At 41.0% G+C, this 27,370-nt stretch overlaps 1 protein-coding gene across 1 annotated transcript in view; it reads left to right on the forward strand.

Annotated features, from left to right (window-relative positions):
- The window catches only part of LOC120926622 (dynein beta chain, flagellar outer arm-like), a 533,844-nt gene that overhangs the window by 182,444 nt on the left and 324,030 nt on the right, over window positions 1-27,370 (forward strand). Inside the window, 4 exon segments of the mRNA XM_040336739.1 lie at window positions 651-699; window positions 2,530-2,594; window positions 6,657-6,819; window positions 27,077-27,210. Coding sequence (XP_040192673.1) covers window positions 651-699; window positions 2,530-2,594; window positions 6,657-6,819; window positions 27,077-27,210 — 411 coding nt within the window.

Raw genomic sequence — 27,370 nt, forward strand, 5'->3', positions numbered from 1 at the left:
TAAATAGGTAAAGTGGATGGAAAAAATCCAAACAAAAGTCCCAAGTAAAATTAAGTGAAATTAAGTGGATCCAAAATCTTCTTATCATAAGTGATGTGACATCAAAGGAAACACTTCCTCCACCAACTGAACACCCGAGTGAAAGAGATGTAGTCTCCTTACCAGATGATATGACCACAAGCACGGCGGTCAAACCAGGCACAGGGTGTTTAGAGTCTCCCAAGAAGACTTATGGCTGTAGCCGGTTCTTATGTACTGAGTCAGCGTTTATACGAATCATGAAGTTTCCCACTCCTAGATATTTGGTCCCTGAACAATTGTCATTCCGTTCCACTCTTTATCATAAGCCTATCTCAATCCAGCGCTGTGCCTGTCTGTGGTGACTCTTTTCTTTTGCCCCTCATTAACAATAATGGGGTTTGTTGCCCCCTTGTTGCACATGCTAGTGTGAATAAAAGATGAGGGAGGGATTCGAAGCAGCTTAGCAGGGGGTGAATGTAACTATGTATTGATAGAAGGGCTTTGTCACAATGTTGTCGGACATCTTAATAGGCTATAACCTTCTGTCTACATTTTATCATTTTAAACCAATTGATAACACACTGATGTTTTAATAGCCATGCTTTACTAAATGTATTGTATCAATTTAGGTTAGTGGCTATGAAATGGAACTGATGCAGAATTTATACCATGGAGCAGGTAAGCAATCAGCAAGCCTGAAAAAATGTGTAAAATTGTGATCATTTTCCTCAGATTAAATTTGGTTGTATTATGAATAATCTTTTTTTTTTTTTTTTTGGCGTGTACTTCCAACTAAAGATTACTTAGCATTTAAATAATATAGTCTTCACTCAAATGTATTCCACAGTCATCAGCATTCTAAAGGTTCAGAAATTGATTAGCCTAAGCTCATTTAAACTGAAAAGTTTACTGCATTTGTGCGTTAATTACAGTGACCTTTCATCAGCGATAGTTAGGCCTACCAATAATAGGTCCTTAGGTTGGGATTAAAGTAACACTGTATGGATCAGTGGGACTGATCTTGGCTGAGAGGTTTGGAGAGTGCTAGTACTGACAAAGGTCAAAACATTAAGAGCTAGGTTCTAGGCCAGATACCAAGGATCAATATTTCCTGCTATTGAAGGATAACACTCTCTGAGGCTCAGGGACTGGAACTGGCTTTTCTTTCCTATTGCTCCTGATTGTGCAGATGTAGAACTACAGGCAATTCCCCATGTGTGACACATTTGTTCACATTTCTCAGTTTAGACATGCCCTTGATCAGAAAATTCTAGATGGGCCTCTGCAAATTAATTCATATACAATATATTTGATCTGAGACCCTTAAATAGGTCACATAATCTTGCATTTTTAGCCAAGCAAGCTTTTGTGTAAAGCAAAATGCTTTACACAAAAGCTTGCTTGACTAAAAATGCAAGATTATTGTAGTTATAAAACAAGAAAAACAAAAGAATGAATGATGGATAATTGAAATATACATTACAGAATAATAAAGCGGTCACCCTCAAACTATTCAAATTCTATATCAAAATTTGAAATCGTATATCCAAATTAGGAACAGTCTAGGGTCACAAAGCTGCTGTCCCATGTGTTGTACAGTAGGTAAGCCTAGTAATTGTTGCCCGTGCGTAGGAAGAGTGTTACTGGCGTCTCACCGTTTATAAAAAGTCTGAAAAAAAAAAAATGCAGCCACCATATTTTTTTTAGAACTTTGTTCTTGGGTTTACATACCAGATGATTCCAGTTTCATTATATTAAAAACAGTGAGTGGGGCAGATCCACAAAGAAGTTATGACGGCGTATCTATTGATACGCCGCGTAACTTCTATTTTGCTCCGGCGTATCTTTGTTTTGTATCCGCCATCGGATCTAAGGTGCATATTTACGCTGGCCGCTAGGTTGCGCTACCGTCAAATTCCGCGTTGAGTATGCAAATTAGTTAGATACGCAAATCCACAAACGTACGTCCGGCACATTTTTTTTTTACGTTGTTTCCGTTTTTTTCGGCGTAAAGTTACCCCTGCTATATGAGGCGTACTCAATGTTAAGTATGGACATCGTTCCTGCGTCGAATTTTGAAAATGTTACGTCGTTTGCGTAAGTCGTTCGCGAATAGGGCTTTGCGTAGAATGACGTTCACGTCGTAAGCATTGGCTTGTTGCGGGTTAATTTTGAGCATGCGCACTAGGATACCCCCACGGACGGCGCATGCACCGTTCAGAAAAAACTTCATTTACGTCGGGTCAAGTAAAATTAACATAAAACACGCCCACAACTTTAACATTTGAATTCTGCGCCCATACGCCGGCAGATTTACGCTACGCCGCCGTAACTTTAGAGGCAAGTGCTTTGTGAATACAGCACTTGCCTCTCAAAGTTGCGGCGGCGTATCGTTAATATGATATGCTACGCCTGCCGAAAATTACGATCCGCTACGTGGATCTGGCCCTAAATGTTTTAAACTGTGTGCCAATATGTAATCTAAAAACATTTAAATTTTTTGTGCAGAATTTTTTACATTGGAAAATAACGAATGTATACGCCTCTCCGAGTCTCTTCAAATTTTTTGGGAGGTAAGTGACAGCAAGTTATTTTCATTAGAATATTTTTTTTGAAAATTCACATAGGCATTGTTAAGCCAAATGCAAATATTGTGTAAGGAATTAATTTGATACAACTTTCCAAAGATGGAAGACTCTAAAACATCTCTTGAACACAAGGAAATCGTTCATTTAGACAGCCTTTTCAAATCAATCTTCCTTGATTTACACGTTACAAATTGAAACTATGATCACAAGACATCATCCCATGTTCCCTCCGCTTGTTAATTGAACCAGCTCGAGCAGATGCAGGTGTTCCTGCTGTTAAATAACAAAAATGAGCTGAATGTGATAATTTGCAAGTCATTGTCTTTAAATAATTAGCTCACAATCAAACTGTTGATGATTTTCTCACCTCGGTTCCAAACCATTACATGAAGAGGGTTTTGCCATTAAAATTAATTCAAGTACCGGTACTGCAAGTTTGCATAAAAATCTATCAGTTTTGGCAAACCACTTTTATTCAACTTTGATTTAAAATGCTATATTTATTTTATTTTTTCATTACATATGTTACTTTAGCTGTTAAGGATATTTCTGAAACAGACCAAGTCCCTGCTTTCTTTTCGGAGTATGCTAGCCATCTCTAGCACTTGAAAAACACATACAACCAGGATTATTAACTTATTTACTTATATATAGTCCATCAAGACATTTTGTTACATAATATGCAATGACACCTATTTATTATCAGTGCTGGCACTGCAGATTAAAATGCAATTCTTCCAAGTAAAGCAGCTTTTGTCTGCATATCTAACCAAAGTTTGCAAGGCTTACGTGAACTATAATATATATGAACTGGCACATATATTTGAGAACCCAGGCAATAATTGAAAATAATAGGCTGCCCAAATGCGTTGTGCAGGAATGTGCAGAAACGTGCAACAAAGTGTGCGTACCCGGTCACACCTCTGTGATGTGAACGGAACATAAAGTGCAGCCATACATGGATCAAAATTTATCTAATTTTGATCTATGGATGGGCAGCTTGGTTGTACAGAAGTTGGTCTACCAATAGACTTCTGAACAACCAGCCTGTCAGGTTTTTCCCGAACATTCAGTGCTGCCAGCTATAACTGTATTCTGATGGCAGGGAGGTTCCCCTGCTGTCAGAACACCAAAGCACAGTGGGAGTGATTACCCCATCTAGCTCGAATGTGTGGATGGGGGAATTGGATCATCTTTTTCCATTCAACCTGCTGGTTGTCTGAGAAACCTACCAAACCCAACTTTAGAGTCTTTGCTGTCATCTATGAGGATCTTTGAGAATTAATTACTTTACATTTCAAGTACCTGTAAAGGTCAGGGATGGCTTGTGTAAGCTCCTTTATTGCTTCCTAAGAACATGTGAACAATTATTGTCTATAGACTTGGAACAGATGCGCTTTAAGGCCCCGTACACACGAGGAGACATGTCCGATGAAAACGGTCCGTAGACCGTTTTCATCGGACATGTCTCCTGGGAGCTTTTGGTCTGATGTGTGTACACACCATCAGACCAAAATCCCCGCAGACAGAGAACGCGGTGACGTAGAAGACACCGACGTTCTCAAACACGGAAGTGCAATGCTTCCACACATGCGTCGAATCAATTCCACGCATGCGCAGGATTTCGGGACGCTGGTTACACGTCATAACCAGCGGACATGTCTGATTAGGTGTACTAACCATCGGACATGTCCGACGGACATGTTTCCAGCGGACAAGTTTCTTAGCTTGCTAAGAAACTTTTGTCCGCTGGAAACCTGTCCGCTAGGCCGTACACACGGTCGGACATGTCCGCGGAAACTGTCAGCGGACATGTTCGACCGTGTGTACGCGGCCTAAGGGAAAGATTAAGAATAAGTGTAAGTAACTTAAAGTAGACCTTTACAAAGCAACGGGTTAACCTAAATACTGTCACACATTATTTTCCTCTTGCTCAACACTCCATATGACCGTTAGGAGTAAAAATAGGAAGCCCAATCGCTTGGAGCTTACAAAGAGTTGAGGACTCCCTCCCTATCCCATATGACAGCATATGAGGATCAATTAATAGCCAGTCACTAAGCACCTGTGCTGTCATGTGAGAGGAAGAGGAGTTTTTCACATGTTTCCCGCACACCTGTATATGCTATGCCTTACTTCCTGTTGCCAAAAATGAGTGGTACGGGAGTAAAGGGAAGGTGTGTATGTGAAGATGGGGATGGTTAAGTGAACCTGTCCCTGCAAGGGAAAGCACAAGTTCAATTTAGCACTAAATTAATTAAGCTATAAATATTATTTTCTACAATTACCCTTATTTTTAGCAATAAAGGGAGAAGCTGAGCTGAAAGTAGTCACAAAATACACAATTCGTATGATAATTAATACATTATTTATAACTTAAGTGGTTGTGTACGTGACTGGTGTGTGAAGTGACTGGCCTCAAGTGATACATGATATGAAACAAATCCGCCTACATATTTTGTATTTTCTCCCTTCTACATCCATTCAAGGTACATCATTTAAACAGTATTTCCCACTCCCACTCCTCCCTTTTACAACAGAGAAATAGTCATTTCTAAATGAAGAAAGAATGAATGAATGGATCAGCTGCAGCATCCATTCATTCATTCACTTTCACTGACTGTGAGATTTTTTTTAACCCCTTTCCTTCTCCAACACATCTGTTCTGAATGTTCTTTCTGTATGTGAACCAGTGCCGATACTGACCTCCCTGGGGCCCTAAGCAAAATGACATGTCACATTAAAGTTGAGAAAAGGGGGGCTGCCGAAAATGACATGTTACATTAAAGTTGAGAAGCGGGGGGTTGGGCCAGTATCTTGTCACATTAAAGATTAAAGTTGAGAAGCAGGGGGAGGAGGTGTTCTGCTGTTGGAAATTACATCTTACATTAAAGTGAGAAGCGGGGGGTGCTGACTTCTTACCTCTTCTCCTATGCAGCCAGTGAGTTGAGAAGCGGGGTGAGGGGCCGGAAATTACTTCTCACCAGGCGGGGCCTCTAGTTATTTGGGGGGCCCGAAGCGGCTTGCATAGTAAGCCTATAGGGTGGATCGGCCCTGATGTGAACTCTACTTTATATATGTCATTCACCTCCCTTAATCTGCACATTAACTCCTTCATCTCTATCCAGCTACTGTATGTGACCTGTATATTAACCCTTTAACCTCCTCCTCCCTCTGTGTATGACATCTACTATAATGTATCTAGTGCACTAATCTCAAGCCATGTTTTAACCCGCTCACTACTAGTTTCAGACTTATTGACCTTTTTGTAAAAATATGAAAACCCCAGTGGTTAATAAATGCCATCAATTTCTATACCAACTAAGCTCTATTTGTCTCAAAAATTGTATCAAATTAATTAAGGTAGAATGTTGTACGAACAAGTAAGTGTCAATCAAATTATCACAGCACAGACAACTGAAAAATGACCTGTTAATGAAGGGGTATTACAGGCTAGTTTACGTGTGATTAAAGTATAATAAATATGCACTGAAATAACACATGCATTTAAAATGTTAGTGCCAAATAAATATCAATGAAATTTACTTGTTTACAACTTTTTAGTGACAAAAATATATGTGCCACAATTTATGTCTTGTTTTTTTTATGACAAGTTCACTTTATTAAACTAACACAAACATAAAAACTGTGTTATGGTGCACATGATTTTGTGGTAATACTCATGGCTATATTTACAGTATTTTTTGCAGTAAATTAGATAGTGGATTTTATATTTTCAATCAATTTAAGACTGCAGCTTAGTTAAAATAATACAATAAAGACTGCTTTTTTGTTTTTATGTTTACATGTTTCCTAAAAAAAAATGGTTAAATGTATGTAAAAGTAATGACTATACATTAGAGGGTGCTAAGAAATTTTACTTTATTTTGCCATATTACCATTTCATGAACTCAGCCTATCTGCATTGGCATTTGAACAGAGGGTGGCACTGTAGTCACACACATGAAATAAGCTACAGCCAATATCAGGCACTATTTATTTCATTATTTATACAATACACTCCATGTCTCTTTGTTTCCTCTGTAGCTGGATACATTAGCCAATGTGAGCCCTTCCATCTTGTGTTGTATGGGTATTCTGGCCATGACAAATGATGATATAGATTGCAAATTACCTCTCCAAATGTGGGTGACAACTCAAGAGGAAGAACATCGGCCACTATTACATCAACTCACCAAGACCTTCCTAGGTAATTTACCTGACTCTCAATGTCACCCTCCATCTTTATTGTTATACTGACTTACAAAATGACATTTTAAAATAATTTTACCAATTAAAGTGATATTAAAGCCTATTTTGTTCATTAAAATAAAAAAAGAGGTTATTCTTACCTGCTTTGTGCAATGGCATTGCACAGAGCGGTCCCTTACCTCCTATTCTGGAGTCCCCTGCCAGCACTGTCTGCTCCTTCCTCCTGCAGGTGCCCCCATAACAAGCCATATTCTATGGGGACACCTGTGTGGGTGTGCTGTTGAGCCAGGCTGTGTACATCCAAAGACACACAGAGCTGCTTGGCCACTCCCCCCCCCCATTTCCTCCTCACAGTATCTGACAGACAGCATCGGGCAAGAGCCTATAGCTTCCACTGCTGTCTATGTCCCCTGTGAGACCTGAGAGTGAAGGGAGAAAAGCTGGAGCCATGCAACTGAGACATCAGGTGTGAGGGAGGGGGCATGGGGAACAATTAGTGGGTAGTTTTGTACCTTAATGCATGGAATGCATTGAAGTAAAAAATTGTTAGACATTAGAATCACTTTAATTGGTTTAAAAAAAAAAAAATACATCAGATTTTTTAGCTTCTCCACTATCGTATCCTAAGTTCTCCACACTCCAGCAAGCTGAAATTGAAGATCCTTAAAATGAGAGGAAATAAATTATTTCGGCTGTGAAAAAGTTAAGGAGAGGTTAAGAACTAGCCACTACTATTGTCTGTAGTTTCCCTGCAGGTAATCTTCCCCAATTAGTGATTTGCCATTCCTTGTTTTACATTGTGTCTCTATGAAAAGGCAGTCATTTTGGTAGAGGCAGGACTTTGCTTCCTCATGTAAAAAACTCCAAGCAAGAATAAAAGTGAGCAGCACAGCGATATCACCAAAATCTCACTCCAGAAATTCTTAAGCTGGCCATACATAGATCGAAATTCGGCTGGTTCTGCAGGGACCCGGCTGAGTTCTGATCCATGTATGGCCAGGGAGGTTGTACTGAAGTCAATCTACTGATGGACTTCTGTTACAACCACCCTGTTGAATTTTGCCCACTCGATCAGCTCTGCTGGCTTATAGCCGGCAGTACTTATCAGTGTATTCTGACAGCTAGGAGGCCTCTCCGCTGTCAGAATACAATAGCTAAGAAAGAAGGATTCCACCATCCACATCGAAAGTGTGGATGGGGGAGTAACGCCCTTTTTTTCCTTCAACCCGCTGAATGAATGGAGAAAAAAAATATCTATGGACTCCCGTAGACTAACAGCCAAAGTCTAGATTATTATGGTTCTGCTAAGGCACAATTAACATTTGTAGATATTCCCTAACATTCAATTTTTGAGTTCAGTTCCATGTTAAGAGTGTGCCCACCAGTAGCACATGTTTTCCTTTAATTTCCTATTCCACTGCTCTAGTCAGATGCCAGGACTGAAGAAAAATACCAGTACTTACAGGTTTCCAGGTATAGGAGGGAGTAGGACTTTCATCCCTTATGACAGTGTTGGTATTTGGGGATTGCCCGCTCAGGAACTCAGCAGTATCTCATGGTGGTGGAATTTCTTAGTGTAGCACTACCCCCGGAGGAGCTGCTGGTTATTTTTGGGTTGCACGTTACCTCTATATCCTCGCTGTCCAGGGTGAAAAAATAGCCTGAAGAATTTCAATGTCCACACAATGCACTTCTTTTTCTTGGGTTTATTTTGCAGAACTTCAGTAGAAAAGAAGGATAAAGGGTGGAAAAGGTAGTTTCAGGTGCGTAGTCACAAATAGGGAAACACTACTGCTTCCAGCAAACAGTTAACGTCGCCACTCTAGCCAGAGTGGGTATTGCTCACCCGGATAGGTCCCTCTCACTGGCCTAGCAGCCGGGATGGCGCACAAAGTAAAGTACAGTCTCTGCCACAGACCTTCCTTTATGAGGAAACACTTTAGTCCGGAATCCTCTGCCACAGGATTCAGCACCCGGATCTCTTTAGTGTAGATTTGGTAGAACTTTTAGGCTCGACAGGCGACACTGTCCAGGCTCTCGGTGTGTGGTGCATCCTTCGATGAAGTTTCCAGGCCTTCTCCTAAGGTATCAGGTTCCAGCCTCTTGCATGGCCCCCTCCAGGATAGGTCCTCCCCTGGCTTCCTTCATCAAGTGGCTTCCTCCTGCAGGACGAATAGCACAGGATCACCTTTGCAAGGCAGGCCCCAGCCAGACTACTGGGCCCACAAACGAAGTCACAGCCCCGGGCCAACGTGATCCCGGAACCAGGATTCAGGACATGTACCTCAGGCCAGGCGGGCCACAAGGCGCGTGGGATGACGGACCCCGACGACGACCCCTCTCTAATGGTGTCTGTCCCTTAAGTACCCCTCCCTGGCATGCACAGTGAGCAACCACTCCCACTGATCCGCTGTCGAGGGGAATACCCAATGCACCTTGACCTTGCTGCTGCCACCCTTGGCCTGGGGTGGTAATGACACCCCCAGGCAAACAATGGTGGATACTCCCAGCACAGTCACGGCTGAAACAGAGACTAAATTGCCCTTAATCATTCTTGTCTGACCCAAATAACAGCTCAGATCCCACTAAATTTAAAGCAGCGTCTGATCAACAGGAGCAGGGCGTTACATTAGCTATGTTTAAGCTTCAGGTCCTGACTTACTGTACGCAGGGGGTTCCTCTTTTAGGTTGTGTCTGCACAGATCAGTGAGGAGAGCAAATGGAAGGTATATACAGTATCTCACAAAAGTGAGTACACCTCTCACATTTTTGTAAATATTTTATTATATCTTTTCATGTGACAACACTGAAGAAATAACACTTTGATGCAATGTAAAGTAATGAGTGTACAGCTTGAATAACAGTTTACATTTGCTGTCCTATCAAAATAACTCAACACACAGTCATTAATATCTAAACCGCTGGCAACAAAATTGAGTACACCCCTAAGTGAAAATGTCCAAAGTGTCAATATTTTGTGTGGCCACCATTATTTTACAGCATTGCCTTAACTCTCTTGGGCATGAAGTTCACCAGAGCTTCACTAGTTGCCAATGAAGTCCTCTTCCACTCCTCCATGACATCACAGAACTGGTGGATGTTAGAGACCTTGCGCTCCTCCTTCCATTTGAGGATGCCCCACAGATGTTCAATAGGGTTTAGGTCTGGAGACATGCTTGGCCAGTCCATCACCGTTACCCTCATCTCCTTTAGCAAGGCAGTGGTCGCCTTGGAGGTGTGTTTATCATGTTAGAATACTGCCCTGCAGCCCAGTCTTCGAAGGAAGGGGATCATACTCTGTTTCAGTATGTCACAGTACATGTTGGCATTCATGGTTCCCTCAATGAACTGTAGCTCCCCAGTGCCAGCAGCACTCATGAAGCCCCAGATCATGACACTACCACCACCATGCTTGACTGTAGGCAAGACACATTTGTCTTTGTACTCCTCACCTGATTGCCACCACACACGCTTGACACCATCTGAACCAAATATGTTTATCTTGGTCTCATCAGACCCCAGGACTTGGTTCCAGTAATCCATGCCCTTAGTCTGCTTGTCTTCAGCAAACTGTTTGCGAGCTTTCTTGTGCATCATCTTTAGAAGAGGCTTCCTTCTAGGACGAAAGCCATGCAGACAAATTTGATTCAGCGTGCTGCGTTTGGTCTGAGCACTGACAGGGTGACCCCCCACCCCTTCAACCTCTGCAGCAATGCTGGCAGCACCCATATGTCTATTTCCCAAAGACGACCTCTGGAAATAACGCTAAGCATGTGCACTCAACTTTTTTGGTCGCCCATGGAACCTATTCTATTAAACCACTGTATGGTCTTGGCCACCATGCTGTAGCTCAGTTTCAGGGTCGTGGCAATCTTCTTATAGCCTAGGCCATTTTTATGTGGAACAACAATTTTTTTGTTCAGATCCTCAGAGAGTTCTTTGCCATGAGGTGCCATGTTGAACTTCCAGTGACCAGTATGAGAAAGTGAAAGTGATAACACCAAATCTAACACACCCGCTTCGAATTCACACCTGAGATCTTAAAACACTAATGAGTCACATAAATTTGGGGAGGGGGAAATGGCTAATTGGGTCGAATTTGGGCATTTTCACTTAGGGGTGCACTCACTTTTTTTGCCAGTGGTTTAGACATTAACGGTTGTGTGTTGAGGGGACAGCAAATTTACACTGTTATACAAGCTGTACACTCACTACTTTACATGATAACAAAGTGTCATTTCTTCAGTGTTGTCACATGAAAAGATATAATAAAATATTTACAAAAATGTGAGGGATGTTCTCACTTTTGTGAGATACTATATTCGCAGCTGGTGGTCTACATTAACGTGAACATGCTGCATTGTCTTGAATAGGCAAACCAGAGGGGTTCACTTTTAGTGGTTGAAAGTTGGACTTTGAAGTTACATTTTTCCAGTTGACGCAACTCTTAATATGATCAAGAAAGCTATTGCAAATTTTTACAACAGATCACAAAGGAAAACACTAATAATCCAAATAGTAGTACTACTCCTATTGTATATAGCTTGCAAATTATGGCTTTAGGATTTAAAAAATGTTCTTTCCACTGTTTACATTTTGTTACTGAGTTTTATAAAATGAAACACTGAATATCCTAGTTGCAATTTGGGGAAAATTGTCCTTTTACAAATCACATACGTATTATTAAGTCACTCGGCTATCTAAAAAAAAAAAATATTTTTAAAAAAGTGCAGCTCTTAGGGGATTTTTTTGTTGAGTTTCCAGATTGTGCTAATGCTCAAGATTCATTTTAATGAGAATATTCTGGTTTCATTAAATTTTCAAGATGCTGGAAGGCATATTTAAGAGATGACATATTTGGATCATCAGCTGTCAATAGACTGAAGATCCCCCTGTACGTTTTAACTATAGCTCACTACAAATCACTTGAGATATTTATTTTTAAGGTACCTTCTCACAGCTTGGACAGATGCTGTGAATGTAGTAAATACATTTAAAAAGTTTGCAGCATCGGTTAGAAAAAAGGCCTAGTTCAATGACAGTCTGCTGAATTGCTATGAAGGTGTGTAGTATGAAAAGTACCGTATAGCATAGCACACAGACTGAAACTGTGTGGAGTATACAGTGTGCATCACAGCTAATAACGTAGAGCATCATAGAGTATACAAAATACAGAGCAGCATATGGATTAAAGAGGTACAGAGTCTATAATATGCAGCACAGTGTACAGAGTGGCATGCGTTACACCGCCCGCAGGTTTACATAGTAAGTGCCTGATTCTCAGAACTCTTACCTGTAAACTTGCGGCGGTGTAACGTAAATGCGCTCGGCGCAAGCCCGCATAATTCAAATGGGGCGGGCACCATTTAAATTAGGCGCGTTCCTGCGCCGAACGTACTGTGCATGCTCCGTCAGGTAAATTACCCGACGTGCATTGCGCTAAATGGACGCACGGACGTCATTTGTTTAGATGTTAACGTAAATGGCGTCCAGCGCCATTCACGGACGACTTACGCAAACGACGTTGTTTTTTAAATTTCGACGCGGGAACGACGGCCATACTTAACATGGCTTAGAACAACTGGGGCTCAGCCCTAATTTTACGCGGTGTAACTCGACGGAAACGATGTAAAGTTAGATCGACGGGCAGCGCGGACGTTCGGGAATCGCCGTAACTATTCATTTACACCTGTCAGATCTTAGGACTAACTATGCGTAACTGATTCTATGAATCAGTCGCATAGTTAGGACGGCCGGAACACAGAGATACGACGGCGTATCAGGAGATACGCCGATGTATCTCTTTTGTGAATCTGGCCCATAGTACTGAATGCTAAGCTCTGAATTATATAACACAGAGGAGGGTACTGTGAAGTAGGTTATTAACAGCACAGTATATAAAAGTGTGTCTAACTGTTAAATCGGGTAGAATTTTTTATTGGTACAAATAACATTTGTCTGTTAACTATTTAAGGACTTTGGGTGTATCAGTTATGTCCTAAAAACCTAAACTAAATTCCCCATGTACATTGTACACGTTGGCACTCCTCCTCTGCCATGGCTGTTCTGCTGGTATAACAATATACTCCCTGTAGAATGTGTCCCATTTGGGCAGCACAGTAGCTTAGTGTTTAGCACTTCTGCCTTACAGTGTTGGGGCCCTGACTGGTATCTCAGTCAGGACTCTATTTGCATTGGGTTTGCATGGTCTCCCTGTGCTTGAGTGGGTTTCTCTTGGGTACTCCAGTTTTCTCCCATACTCTGGAGACATGCTGATATGTTAATTGACTCCTGTTCAAACTGACCTTAGTATGTGTGTAAGTAGGTGTTCCCCCATAATGTGTGGACACATCTTTCTTAAGATGTGTGCTCCGCGGTAGCCCAGCTCTGACCTTATATAAGATGGGAGGAGGAGCTGTTCTGGGTTGGTGAGCATAGAGAACAAAACGTTGCAACTTCAGAGTATAGGCACGTACCATCAGAGAAAAGGAATGCGGCCTAAGGCCTGGAGAGAAAATGATTTAGGAGTTTATTAAGTAACCCTTACAACAGAAATCTCTCCTGTATAGTTAGTAGGACCTGTTATGTCAGTATGTGGACATTTTGCGCTATGCACCTTGGACTCTAGTTACCAAAGTTAATTTATACAATGTGTGCCAGACTGTATTGCCAACCATGTGGAATGATGAAATCCTGATACTTCAGGAAAAGTTCATAAAAGCCACAATAATTCCTCCTTCTTGACCAAGCATGTACAGTATCTCACAAAAGTGAGTAAACCCCTCACATTTTTGTAAATATTTTATTATATCTTTTCATGTAACAACACTGAAGAAATTATACTTTGCTACAATGTAAAGTAGTGAGTGTACAGCTTGTATAACAGTGTCAATTTTCTGTCCCTTCAAAATACCTCAACACACAGCCATTAATGTCGAAACCGCAACAAAAGTGAGTACACCCCTAAGTGAAAATTTCCAAATTGGGCCCAAAGTGTCAATATTTTGTGTGGCCACCATTATTTTCCAGCACTGCCTTAAACGTCTTGGGCATGGTGTTCACCAGAGCTGCACATGTTGCCACTGGAGTCCTCGTCCACTCCTCCATGAGGACATCACAGAGCTGGTGGATGTTAGAGACCTTGTGCGCTTCCACCTTCCATTTGAGGATGCCCTACAGATGCTCAATAGGGTTTAGGTCTGGAGACATGTTTGACCAGTCCATCACCTTTACCCTCAGCTTCTTTAGCAAGGCAGTGGTGGTCTTGAAGGTGTTTGGTGTGTTTGGGGTCGTTATCATGTTGGAATACTGCCCTGTGGCCCAGTCAACAAAGGGAGGGGATCATGCTCTGCTTCAGTATGTCACAATACATGTTGGAATTCATGGTTCCCTCAATGATCTGTAGCTCCCCAGTGCCTGCAGCACTCATGCAGCCCCAGACCATGACACTCCAATCACCATGCTTGACTGTAGGCAAAACACACTTGTCTTTGTACTCCTCATCTGGTTGCCTCCACCCACGCTTGACACCATCTGAATGAAAAACGTTTATTTTGGTCTCATCAGACCACAGGACATGGTTCCAGTAATCCATGTCCTTAGTCTGCTTGTCTTCAGCAAACTGTTTGCAGGCTTTCTTGTGCATCCTCTTTAGAAGAAGCTTCCTTCTGGGACAACAGCCACGCACACCAATGTGATGCAGTGTGCGGCGTATGGTCTGAGCACTGACAGGCTGACCCCCTCACCCTTTCAACCTCTGCAACAATGCTAGCAGCACTCGTACATTTATTTCCCAAAGACAACCTCTGAATATGACGCTGAGCTTGTGCACTCATCTTCTTTGGTTGACCATGGCAAGTCCTGTTTTGAGCAGAACCTGTCCTGTTAAACCACTGTATGGTCTTGACCACCGTGCTGCAGCTCAGTTTCAGGGTCTTGGCAATCTTCCTATAGCCTAGGCCAGGGGTGGGGAACCTGCGAAAAAATCATTCCATCCGGCCCCCCATGCGATCGTAAAACAGCGCCGCCGATTGTCACTATGGAGCGGAGTAAATGTATTGCTAAACACACTGACAATGAATGAATGATTATGGCGATCATTCATTCATTGTCCGTGTGTTTAGCAAAACATTTACTCCGCTCCTGCGGCCCGCCCCTGTTAGCCGGCGCCAGCCTCCAGCCATTGCACTGCAGCTGATGAGCTGCTCCCCTAGGTTTACAGCCCCACCCGGCGGCGGCGGCGTGACGTCACTCACGGCGGGCGGGGATTACCATTCATGGCTGGCATGGCACTAGACAGCGCCACCGACGAGGAACCATTTCCAGCAGCAAGTAAGGCAGCCATAAATATTATGCTGACAGCATCATGAAATACGGCGTATTTTTTTAATATGCAGCATAGCGGCGGGGGGAGGGGGGTAAATGTCCTGCACAGTGCACAGGACATTAATACATAAGTTACCATGGCCAGTGCAGGACATTTACCCCCCCCCCACATGCTGCATATTAAAAAGATCATATTCATCATATTTACATTTAACAATTTTCAAATTGCATCAATGATGCAATTTGAAAATTATTAAATGTAAATATGATGAACAAGGTGCTGTGTAATGTAAAGGGGTCCAGTGATGCAGGGGGGGGACACGTTTAATCCCCGCTATAACAGGCTAATTTTTAAGTTGATCATTTTGTACGGCCCCCGAATGATGTTACAAAAATCCAAATGGCCCTTGGCAGAAAAAAGGTTCCCCACCCCTGGCCTAGGCCATCTTTATGTAGAGCAACAATTCTTTTTTTTCAGATCCTCAGAGAGTTCTTTGCTATGAGGTGCCATGTTGAACTTCCAGTGACCACAATGAGAGAGTGAGAGCGATAACAACAAATTTAACACACATGCTCCCCATTCACACATGCGACCTTGTAACACTAACGAGTAACATGACATCGGGGAGGGGAAATGGCTAATTGGACATTTTCACTTAGATGAGTATACACTTTGTGTTGAGTTATTTTGAGTGGACAGCAAATTGACACTGTTATACAAGCTGTACACTCACATTGTAGCAAAGTGTAATTTCTTCAGTGTTGTCACATGAAAAGATATAATAAAATATTTACAAAAATGTGAGGGGCGTACTCACTTTTGTGAGATACTGTAAGTAAAACAAATGGGGAGAAAAGGAAACCCCATAACACACTGCTAAACCAAATGTGAGAATGTGTGTACCCAAAAGGAATACTTTGTTGTAGTGGTAGTATGCTGGCTATACTGGCACTCCTGGTTTGTGCCAGTATAGCTCCCTCTCAGAAGAAAACTAAAGACCCATCTATTCTGAGGGTCAAACTGAAGGAAAATGGATGCCAAGCGACTTGAGGCGATTCAGTTCGCATTTGTAGCGCTATATAAGTAATTCACTCACTCACTCACTCACTCAGTATGTCATGTATCATGCGGCCTGGGCCCTGAGCCTCAGGTGTTTGGTCAGATCATGGAGCCCTAACCCGTAAGCATGTAGTTATGCAAGGCCTTTACACAAGAGTGAGCTCTGAACACTTGGGAAATTGTACAGATCAGGGGACTAAGGGATATGGTCTAGGACTTGCCATTGTACACAGTGAGGACAGCATATGTAGGCTGCAGGGAGCATCAGATCAGATGTCTCTGTTATGTGAGCATGTACGTATGTATTTGAGATAGAGACCTTAGACCGTAAGTTTCTTGATGGTAGAGACTAATGAAGGTACAATATGTAAATTGCTGCATAAATCTGCTAGTACATCTAAACACTTCCCCCGAGATGAACATTGCTGCTGTCCAAAGGTGCCCCCTGTGCTCCTTAATCCAGATTGTAAGCACTGGTCAGATCACCAGGTGAAAACAGAAAGAAAGAAGACAAAAAAAATAATAAAACTAATGTAGCCACCACATCTAATGATTGATAAGTTGCAACATATTACATTTTTGGTTGTGGGTTTTAATACTGCTTTAACCGCTTCTGGACCGTCCCACACACATATGCTGCAACAGGGTGGCCCTCCAGCGCAAAATCACGCGACCCCCTACCACTATGATTGAAACACGGATACAGGTCTCTGCCTTCCCCCAGCCAAAGCACCCCCACACAGTTAGCAAGCACTCCCTAGGGACATTTAATCCTTTGATCACCCTGATGTTAACCCCTTCCTTGCCAGTGTCATTAGTACAGTGACAGTGCATTTTTTTGGCACTGATCACTGTATTGGTGTCACTGGTCACCAAAACGTGTCCCTTAGTGTCGGATTTGTCTGCCGTAATGTCGCAGTCCCGAAAAAAATCGCTGATCCCTGCTATTACTAGTAAAAAAAAAAAATGAAATTCCATAAGTCTATCCCCTATTTTGTAGAAGCTATAACTTTTGGGAAAACCAATCAATATACGCTTTTGTGGATAGTGGATTTTTTTTTACCAAAAACATGTAGCAGAATACATATTAGCCTAAATTGATTAAAACATTATTTTTTTTAAATATTGCCTATGTTTATTAGCACAAATTAAAAAAAAAAAAATATATATATATATATATATAAATATTATTTTCAAAATTTTCAGTATTTTTTTGTTTAAAGAGGAAGAAATAAAAACCGCAGAGGTGATTAAATACCACCAAAAGAAATCTCTATTTGTGAAAAAAAGGACATAAATTTTATTTGGGTACAGCGTCGCACGACCGCACAATTGTCAGTTAAATTAACACAGTGCCGTATCGCAAAAAATGGCCTGGTCATTAAGGCAGGTAAACCTCCTGGAGCTGAAGTGGTTAAAGAAGGATATTTTGCGCAGCAAAGATAGTGTACGATGAAAAAGATGAACTTCTGAAAATGTTAGTTGCCTGGCTTTGATGATGCTCACATTGCTTTAGTACTTTAAAAGTCATTGGCCTGGGATAAATTTGCAAAGCATTAGTGCTGACTTCATTATGACATTCCTAATCTACATATTTTAGTCATTATCCCAGGAAGTACTATTTTAGCACTAACCAGGCAACTGATATTCTTAGAAGGGGGTCACATATGGCAGGCCCCATACTTCATTATAGGTTTCCCAACAAGTAACAAACACACATATCGCTGTCATGTTTATTGCAAGATAATAAAAAGCTCAGCGTAGTTTGTGAAGATCTCCATCATTAGCATTTGGAGGTGATGAGGCATGATAATGACATACTTATAGTCTGAAGTCCTCATTTGAGAAAAGATAAGGCATAAAACCCAGTACCATTTTACATAAGAGGATTTAAATGTTCAAAGGTTTCCTTCTCATAGATATTCAGCATCTCCATAAGTTTAAACACTTCATAATCTGATCCTAAGTGGTAAAAATCATTCAACCCTCGAGTGCTTTTTATATAAAAACGTATTACGTAATTAAAGCCAATTAATAGGTACTGCCCTGTCTAATCCTTCTCAGAGCAGAAAAAAAAGGAAGCGTATCGGTGTCATTAATATTTGCTGTAGAACACCCTATATTCATATGATCAAAGATGTATAATCAACAAAGTAGTACAAAGCAGAAAATCAGAAACTTAGTCATGGTGCTATTTATATTCTTCTTGTTTCAAACTATGGAGGTGATTAACTTTGATACGTTTTTTCATTGCGTGTAATTCACATGTAATAACATACCTGAATAATTATAAATCCGTGTGCAATGTCACATACAAAATTGCTGCCATCCTGAGGAAAAAGTACTTGTTCTAATCTTTGGGGGGTGTATTTATCAATGTTTTGATCCAAGATTCACTCAACTTTTTCCCATTTTCACATACAATTCAGTTAAAAATGTCTTGGATGAAAACATTGAAAAATAGACCCCCTAATCTTGTTTCACATATTGAGATTCCTTAGCAGTTAGCTCTGGTGAGACAGAAGCTTTGTTACACATTGAAGTTAGAATAGACTTGTAGCTTCTGAAATCGGTTACACTGTTTTAAAGTAGAACTGTAGGCAAAACTTTTTCCATTTTGGATAGAGTAAGGCCCCTTTCACACTATTGCGACTTCAAAGTCATGCGATTTTACCGCAATTTCACCACAATTTGCGGCCGCCATTTTGCCGTGATTTCAGAGAATGGCTGTGTAAGTGGCATCAAAATTGGACCAAAGTAGTGCAGAAACTACTTTGAAGTCGGAACGACTTGAAGTTGTACTAATATGAATGGTTGTGATTGGAAATCATGAGAGACAACTTGTCATGCTACTTTGCAATCACAAATCGTGGGACAAGTCGTATATGCGTAAAAAGGGGCCTAAGCCAAACAGGAAGTGATAGGAAATCCCTGCAAATTACAGAAATCCCTTGGGGACCCCCAGGTTACCAGAACTAGCATCCCCGTTGGAAGATTTTCCCTCTATTACTTTTCTGAGGACAACCCATAATTTGGGATTTTCTTTTACTTTCACTTTCAATGATAATGGTAAACAGGACAAACAGAGAGGGTGATTCTCCTTAACGGGACAAAAATCTCATGGCAGCTTTTCACTGTGGTCCAAGCTGTGTGTCTAAAACTCCTCAGAACCAATCCGATTCATTTTAAAAACAAAACACTGCCCTGGATTTGTTTGTTTTTGTTCTGTGGGTCTCTTTACTTCACAGAAACATGAAACCAGTTTAAAAACGAAAGTGAAACTAAAGGCACATTATATGATTGAATTTAATCTATTTTTAATCATTTTTAAAAGGAATCAGTTAACTTTTATGTCTCTATACCCTGTAAACAGTAATTTCAGCAAAAACATTTTTTTCCTTTAGTGACCCTTTAACTGATGCATATCCAGGCACTTATTTCTTGTTTGTTCACAATGAAGACCTGGTGCCTACCAGTAACAAAAGTAAATGGATTCTACCCTGTTTACAGTATCTAAAAACCCAAGTGCAACTGTAGAATCATGTGCACAAAACATGTAAATGTATTGTCAGTGTACTTTTCCACACCCATAGTAATATATGAGCAGTATTAAGGGTCCATGAACACTAGACAGCAGAAACAAAATGTCAGAACTGCTGGCAAAAAAAACAGCATATAAAATGGACAAATATCTAGGCACGTTTTCATTTATAAACAGTTTTCCCCAAAACACTGGAAAATGTACACTTAAAAATGCTTTATGTGCTGTACAGGACACCAGGGTTGGGTTGGACGCTTTTTGGAGTGTGGTCCCTTTAAGGCAGTAGTGTAGGGTTCAGGAGGTCACCCAGAGGGGGTGAGAAATTCCGGCAAATTAAAAGTTGATCCAGAGAGGACAGGCTTACAGTGCTATCTGTCCTTCTTAATGTCATTTGGGGCCCGGAATTTCGGAGGCTCTAAAGTGACGTTCGGGAGGGAAGGAGCCTCCTTTTCTGACCCCTGGCTTTCAAGCACACAGGGGGTTAAGAACTTCCAGGAAGTCAGATTAAAAGACAGGAAGTGCTGATAGAGGGTGTGGAGGAGTATGGGAGTGGACATGTCTGCAGAAGCTGTGCACTGCTGAGAAGGACTGGAAGTTCTGCCTAAACCGTATGTGCCTTTGTTTTGCTTTAGCTGCTGTGCTAAAGGAAAACAGACTTTTTCATTTATGCTGGAGACAAGTGGGACTTTTTCTTTGATGTTTTTTCTGTGTGCTGAAGAAAGCGTTGTGTTTTTCGCTTGGTCACAAATAAAAACCCTTTTTGTTCACTGTTACGGTTTACGCACTCAATCTCGCAGAGCTAAAGATCCCCCAAAGTTCACAGTGCCTAAATTACGCATTTAGGTGCGTCAAGCGTTCTTTTTTTTTTTTTTGCCTGGAAATTCCTCTTACTTGTGCACTTTATTTTTTCAGTCTGTAAACGTTCCTCTACAAGTATAGGTAAATAGCAAAATGTGCATGGACACTTAGGCTAACATAGAGTTGCTTTTACAGGCTGAAATAAAAAATGTCAAATGCCTGTGCAAGCAACATTTTTTTTGCCCAGTGGGTATGAGACCTAAAAGTACACAGTGATTACAGAGAATTCCTATAACCTATTACTTAGCTGGCATTTTTCACACCACCAAGCTCTTTATTTACTATGCAGCACATGTGAGTGTACTTGACTTAAAGGGGGGCAGCACCAGGCCTCTAGTTTACAACTTTTTCTTTATTTTGTTCTCACCGCTGGCCAGCTCTGGGCATTTGTCGCTAAAGATATAAAAAAGTTATCTAAAGTTATCAAAATAATTGTAAGGGGAGGGGTTGCAGGAGATCTTAGGAGCAGTCTAAAAGGAATTTAGGTATGACGTAAGCACAGAACAATAGATCCGAAAGCACACGATTTAACTACAAATGGATTCAAAACATGTGACACAATATATCGACAAAGAAACTGGATATACAAGTCACCATTAGTGGCACTTACTGGAACAATTTTTAGCCCTGGGAGGGGGACACTTTTCAATGTTAAAATGGGGAATGCACAAATAAGGGATTTCACTATACACGGGAAGATGAGACCACTGCAGGAATTTAAACCCACTGGAAAAACTTTGCAATATACAAAGCCCACTAAAACATGGGATATCAAAAGTATATGGAATTTTGACAGATTTGAAGGGACAAGAGATGCCCCCCCTATAGGGAAATGGGAAAAAGAAGTGGGCATGAAACTAAAGGAACGACAAGTGGAGAGAATGGTAGGAGCAGTACATAACTACGCAATGGATATAAACACAATAAAAATGAACTATAAGTTCCTGGTAAGATGGTACTTGACACCAGATAACATCACTATTTAGATGTCTAAATACAGCATGGACTCAGAATTTGTCAATAAGATAAAAATTGCTATTTAAAGTATGATATACTCAGGTTTTACTTTTGCCATAGGTAGAACAGGCTAGGAACACCTCAGTAATAAGTCAGAAGGTCTGCAGGCAGTCACTAGTTATGCATTGGCGTTCTTAACTGCATGCCTCTGCTCCGTAACTAAAACATGATTTCCATTTATTGAATGAAATTGGTATGAATGCCAGCTGAAACCTCTTTCAGCTGCATTACATGGGTGAAATGAAACTCTGATAAAGGAGTTATATGCTGCAATGACAGGAATTGATTTCCAATTTTCTGTAGTATTACAATATTATTGCTCATGACTCAGGCAATTTAGCTTATATTACAGTGCTCGTTGTGTGCAGTACATCACACTGACAGCCTGATCTTCACCCACTGCAAGCCTTTTGATGAGATAGTGTGAATTTGATTTATAGCAAATAAGATTTTCATTTTTGAATTTGGTAGTCGATTAAAGTTTGTGTACTTCTTACTGGTAAAAAGGAAAAGGCAAAATGTAGTTTTACCGAACATAACTGCGGGAAGGATAGCATCCATTTCATTATGGTGGCGGATCAGTGAGAATTATAAAGAAGGCACCTAGATCTACATGAAAGTATTCTCAATAGAGCCATCACTGTTGAGAAGTATAACGGTAATGTAGTCATACCTCAAACTGCATGTTCAGTCAGACCTTTAGGTTTTAGTTTTAATGACGATAGAGCACTGTAAGGACTTTTAATGTTGAGCTCTAGGAAAAATAAAGAACATCATTTAATTCTGTGCTTGAATTTGAATTTTATCTTTGTGTAAAATTATAGCAACTTTCTGAATCTCTTTTGAGATGAGTGAGGTCAGAATTATTAGGACATCATGGCTCTACTACTTTGCAGAGTGCTGTCAGTCAAGCATGAGAACATCTAGGCAGGGCCTAGATGCCCAGCACACGGGGGTACCTTTCTCTTGTACGTGCTCACCAAAGCCCTAAAACAGGCAGGGCTGCATTCATGTGAACTCAATGTCAGGACAGAACCCCAGTTTAAAAGTGAGCCATACGCCTTGTGCAGCTGCGTTACAAGTCTGACTTTTACATGATGTAATATGGTATAGAGAAAGCAATGGGTTGCAATCCCTTACAACTGTCATGGGCTATTATCAACATATATATGTGTATATATATAATATATGAATTTATTAAAACATTTACTTTTAATATGTATTATTATTTGATACCAATATACATTAATATAAATTATTGATCAAATTACCTCTCCTTTTTCATATAGATAGGGATGGAGGCATATGATTCTACAAGGTCATTGCCTCATTTAAAGTACCACAATTTTTCTCCTTTTAGATTCCTACTGTAAAACTGTCTGTCCCATATCACTGCACACCCTGTCTTCCAGAATGTAGCATTTTAGGGGGACACCGCTGAGCTTGTGTCCTGCTCCAACATTCCATCTTTCCTCTGCCACCTCACTCCCAGTGGCAGGATAGGGATCTTATTCATGCACTTAAATAACTCCATCAGCTCTTCCATACCTGTGGCTAGGTCCAACAGGTCTCAGTGCTGCAGATTCAGTCCCGTTTGCTTTTGGGCCACAACTGCTAGAGAGGGAGTCAGAACACTGATTCCTTCGCTACCAGAGTACCCGTCACCGGGTACCACTTTCCTCTGTCTGGCTGCTATTACATTCCCACCAGTTTATAGTTACTTGTAGTTAACAGAGTTTACCCCTTGTGTTGGCCTTCCATTCCCTTCTCTTAATCAGTGTGTGCTTACAAGCCCAGTACTTTAGATATGCCATGTACCTTTATGCACCCCTTTGTAGTAACTTCAGAGATGGCATTAAACAGTCTAATGCAGGCTATCCAGGTTCATACCTTGCCCAATGCAAAGTCCATTTAGCTCAAGTTCATTACTGTCAGAGTTGTGGTTCCAGGGAGAATCCCAGAAGGGCAGCTCAGAAGGGGACCATGTGCTCCAGCAGGACTACAATGTGCAGCAGTCCTTCCTCTGTAATCCAATGTGGAATGCACTGCACAATGCACTGCGTGCTGAAAAGTGCATTCTAGGGCCCTAATTGGATGAAGCCGGTCAGGTGCAGGGCTTTGCCAATTAGGGCACAATGCACTGTCAGAGCCCTGATTGAACAAATTGATGATGACTTTGTCACACCACGGCTCAGTGCTCATAGTCCCACCCCACATTATGAAAGGTTTCTTCCGATCGGATCCTTTTGCAGTGTTGTTGGAGTGAAAACCGAGCAGGGCTCAGTTTACTACTAGCGAGTTAGTGTGGTCACTTATTGTGACTCTTAGAGTAGAGTGTTAGTGTAGTGTTAGTATAGTGTGATTGTAGTAAGTTAGTTTAGTGCAGTGTTTAACACAGTATTACATAGTATTTAGTGCTGTATACAGTGCTGTGTACCCCCCTAAACCATGCTCATTCTCCTTATCCTCTATCACCCAAGCTAAGACTAGTGCGTAGTCCCCCGCAGCTGCCAGAGCAGCTTATTCTGCCTCCTTATCCACAGCTATAGCCACCACATCATGCATGAAGGAGTCACCTGAAATATTTGAACACTGCGTCAGCCACTTGCTTCTTGATGATGCACAGGCATTATTGATTCTGATGTTGGTTTTGAGGTAGAGGAAGGGAGTAACATGAGCCTACAGAGACGGGAAAACACTGATAAACAACAAATTGGCAGTCATGTTCTTATGAGGATGGAGGGATGATAATGAGCTCACTGACTTTGTCTAAAAAAATATTATTAATCTTTGCCTGAGTGTACTGTAATTTGACTTCTTCGCATAAAGCCCTGTACACACAATTGGTTTGTCCGTTGAAAACAGACCGATGGACTGTTTTCATTGGACAAACCGATCGTGTATGGGCCCCATCGGTCTTTTTTTTCATCAGTGAAAAAAAATAGAACATGCTTTAAATTTTTCCTATGGATAAAAAAACGATAGAAAAAAACGATCGTCTGTGTGGAAATCCATCGGACAAAAATCCATGCATGCTCAGAATCAAGTCGACGCATGCTCAAAAGTATTGAACTTAATTTTTCTCAGCACGTCGTAGTGTTTTACATCACCGCGTTTTGGCACGGTCAAATTTTTGACTGATGGTGTGTAGGCAAGACTGATGAAAGTCAGCTTCATCTGTTATCCGACAAAAAAATCCATCGGATTAGATTCCATCAGATATCCGATCGTGTGTACGTGGCTTAAGGCTTGCTCACTGTGGTGCAAAAATGTGTTATTTCCATCCAAAGTCTGCCAAAGAGACACCAGAATGTATCCAAAAAATCTCCAATCTTGTTCCGAGTGCACAAAATTGTGGCCTCATCATAAAGACTGGCTCCCCGAACTGTTGTTTATAAAAAAAGCTTGCAGGGAAAATCAATTTAATTTTTTAATACAGTATGTACAGATGCACCACTTTACAAGCAGACAAAGGGGACCCCCCGGGCACTATATTTAAAGGAATTTTTCATGACATTATTGTTTCAATCAAGGCATCATTAAAATCACTGCTTCTTTAAAAACAATATTGCATTTATACACGTCCCCCAGGGCAGCACCTGGGCCCCATACCCTTTTTACGGCCAATAACTTGCATATAAGCCTTCAAAATGGGCACTTTTGATTTTTCAAGTTTCGGGTCCCATAGACTTCAATGGGGTTCAGAGTTCGGGCCCAAACCTTTGCGATGTTCGGGAGTTTTGGCGTGAACCGAACAGGTGGGGTGGTGGTGGGGGGGGTTGTTTGGCCCATTTTAATCATGGATGAATGCTAGCAGTCCAAGTACTCATGGGCTTCAGTTTAAACTCTCTGATGGTGTTTACAGCTATTAACCCTACTTCTCTATGTCACCTCTCTGGATTCTCACTTCTTCAGCTGCAATCTCTATAATTTAGATAAATGAAGATTTTAACCGTTAAGGCCTTGTACACACGACCGAGTTTCTCGGCAAAAACCAGCAAGAAACTTGCTGTTTTTTTTTTTTTTTGCCAGAAGAAACCGGTCGTGTGTACATTTTTCGACGAGAGGAACTCGACGAGCCAAAAAGAGAGCATGTTCTCTTTTTCCTAGACGGGAATGGAGAAAATTGGCACGTCGAGTCCCTCGACAGCCTAACAAGGAACTCGACGAGCAAAACAATGTGTTTCGCCCGTTGAGTTCCTCGGTCGTGTGTACGAGGCCTAAGGATTAAACAGTTTTAATGTCATCTTGCTGCACTATTTACCTACTCTAACTGCTTGGTGGTAATTAGCTGTAACATGGTTTATTTGCTTAGCAGCAAATGGAAGTATGCAACTAGTGAATTAGGCTGCATTCATGCAAATATCTGACATTTGGTCTGTTTGAGGAATATTATGGGTGTAACAGGATGAAAAAACAAGATCAGCAATGTCAAGTTGCTTATCTATGAATAGAAAAGATAGTGTAGATGTTCTTGGAAGGGGCCTACAAAAACCCTATAAACAACAAGCACTGTTTCTATCACGAGAGTAAAGTAACATGTGCCATTTTCTCTACCCCATAAGGCAGAAGAGTTAACAGGCTAGTCCATCCAAAAGGAAAATTTTAGTTGCTAGTTACTACTGTAGTTTAGGTTTTTAGCTGGTCATGCACAATTTCTATACAAACTATTTTAGGTTTACTACAACTATAATATATGTGGTCTTACTTAAACAATCCAATCAATTTATATTCAGTCAAATAAGTCATTGTACTTTACAATTGTTAGAAGACCTAATGTCCAAACAGATTGCAATGTGCATGGTCAACTTTAAGCTTCAAGCTGTAGCTGAGTGCCTTTGTACTTATATTTGTTAGGCCTGGATGCAACACATGGGTAATTCCCAACAGTCATTCCATTCACTAACATTGCTTTCAGAAGGCCTCTGTCTGATGAGCATTCAGTATATGAGTAAACCAAGCCTAACTGAACTCTGAGCCTCTGTACACACGTTCGGATATCTGATGGAATCTAATCCGATGGATTTTTTTCGTCAGATATCCGATGAAGCTGACTTTCATCAGTTTTGCCTACACACCATCAGTCAAAAATCCGACCGTGCCAAAACGTGGTGACGTAAAACACTACGACGTGCTGAGAAAAATTAATTTCAATGCTTCCGAGAATGCGTTGACTTGATTCTGAGCATGTGTGGATTTTTGTCCGATGGAATTTCTACACAGGCGATCGGTTTTTACTATCGTTTTTTTTTCATCGGAAAAATGTAAAACATGTTCTATTTATTAACACCGATGGAGCCCACACACGAACGGTTTGTCCGATGAAAAAAGTCCATCTGACTTTTTTCATCTGTAAAACCGATCGTGTGTACACGGCATTAGTTATACCAAAGTGCTAAATCACTGAATGTTTGATACTCATACTGTATTTAAATTGCTTTGATCTTATTTTAGAGCCCTGTTTGCAGTTTCTCAGACATAAACAAATACTTCATCCACAAGGAGAAAGAGATGAACAAAGGACATCACATAGAGATATCTTCCTTTGTGAAGCAAGTGTGGTACAGACATTCTGTAGGATTGCCAAGGTATGTTATATGTATGTGTTTCTCAATGTATTCGGCTGAATTAAAGACACAGAAGTCATATTTATCATCAGGCTTATTTTATAAGGAAAGAGTGATGTGCAAAGTGTTGTATCCCGTAGTAATCAGGGAGCTATAATTTTTCATTTTTCTGATAATAGTG

This window comes from Rana temporaria, chromosome 2 (genome assembly GCF_905171775.1).
Source record: "Rana temporaria chromosome 2, aRanTem1.1, whole genome shotgun sequence".
Classification (NCBI taxonomy): domain Eukaryota; kingdom Metazoa; phylum Chordata; class Amphibia; order Anura; family Ranidae; genus Rana; species Rana temporaria.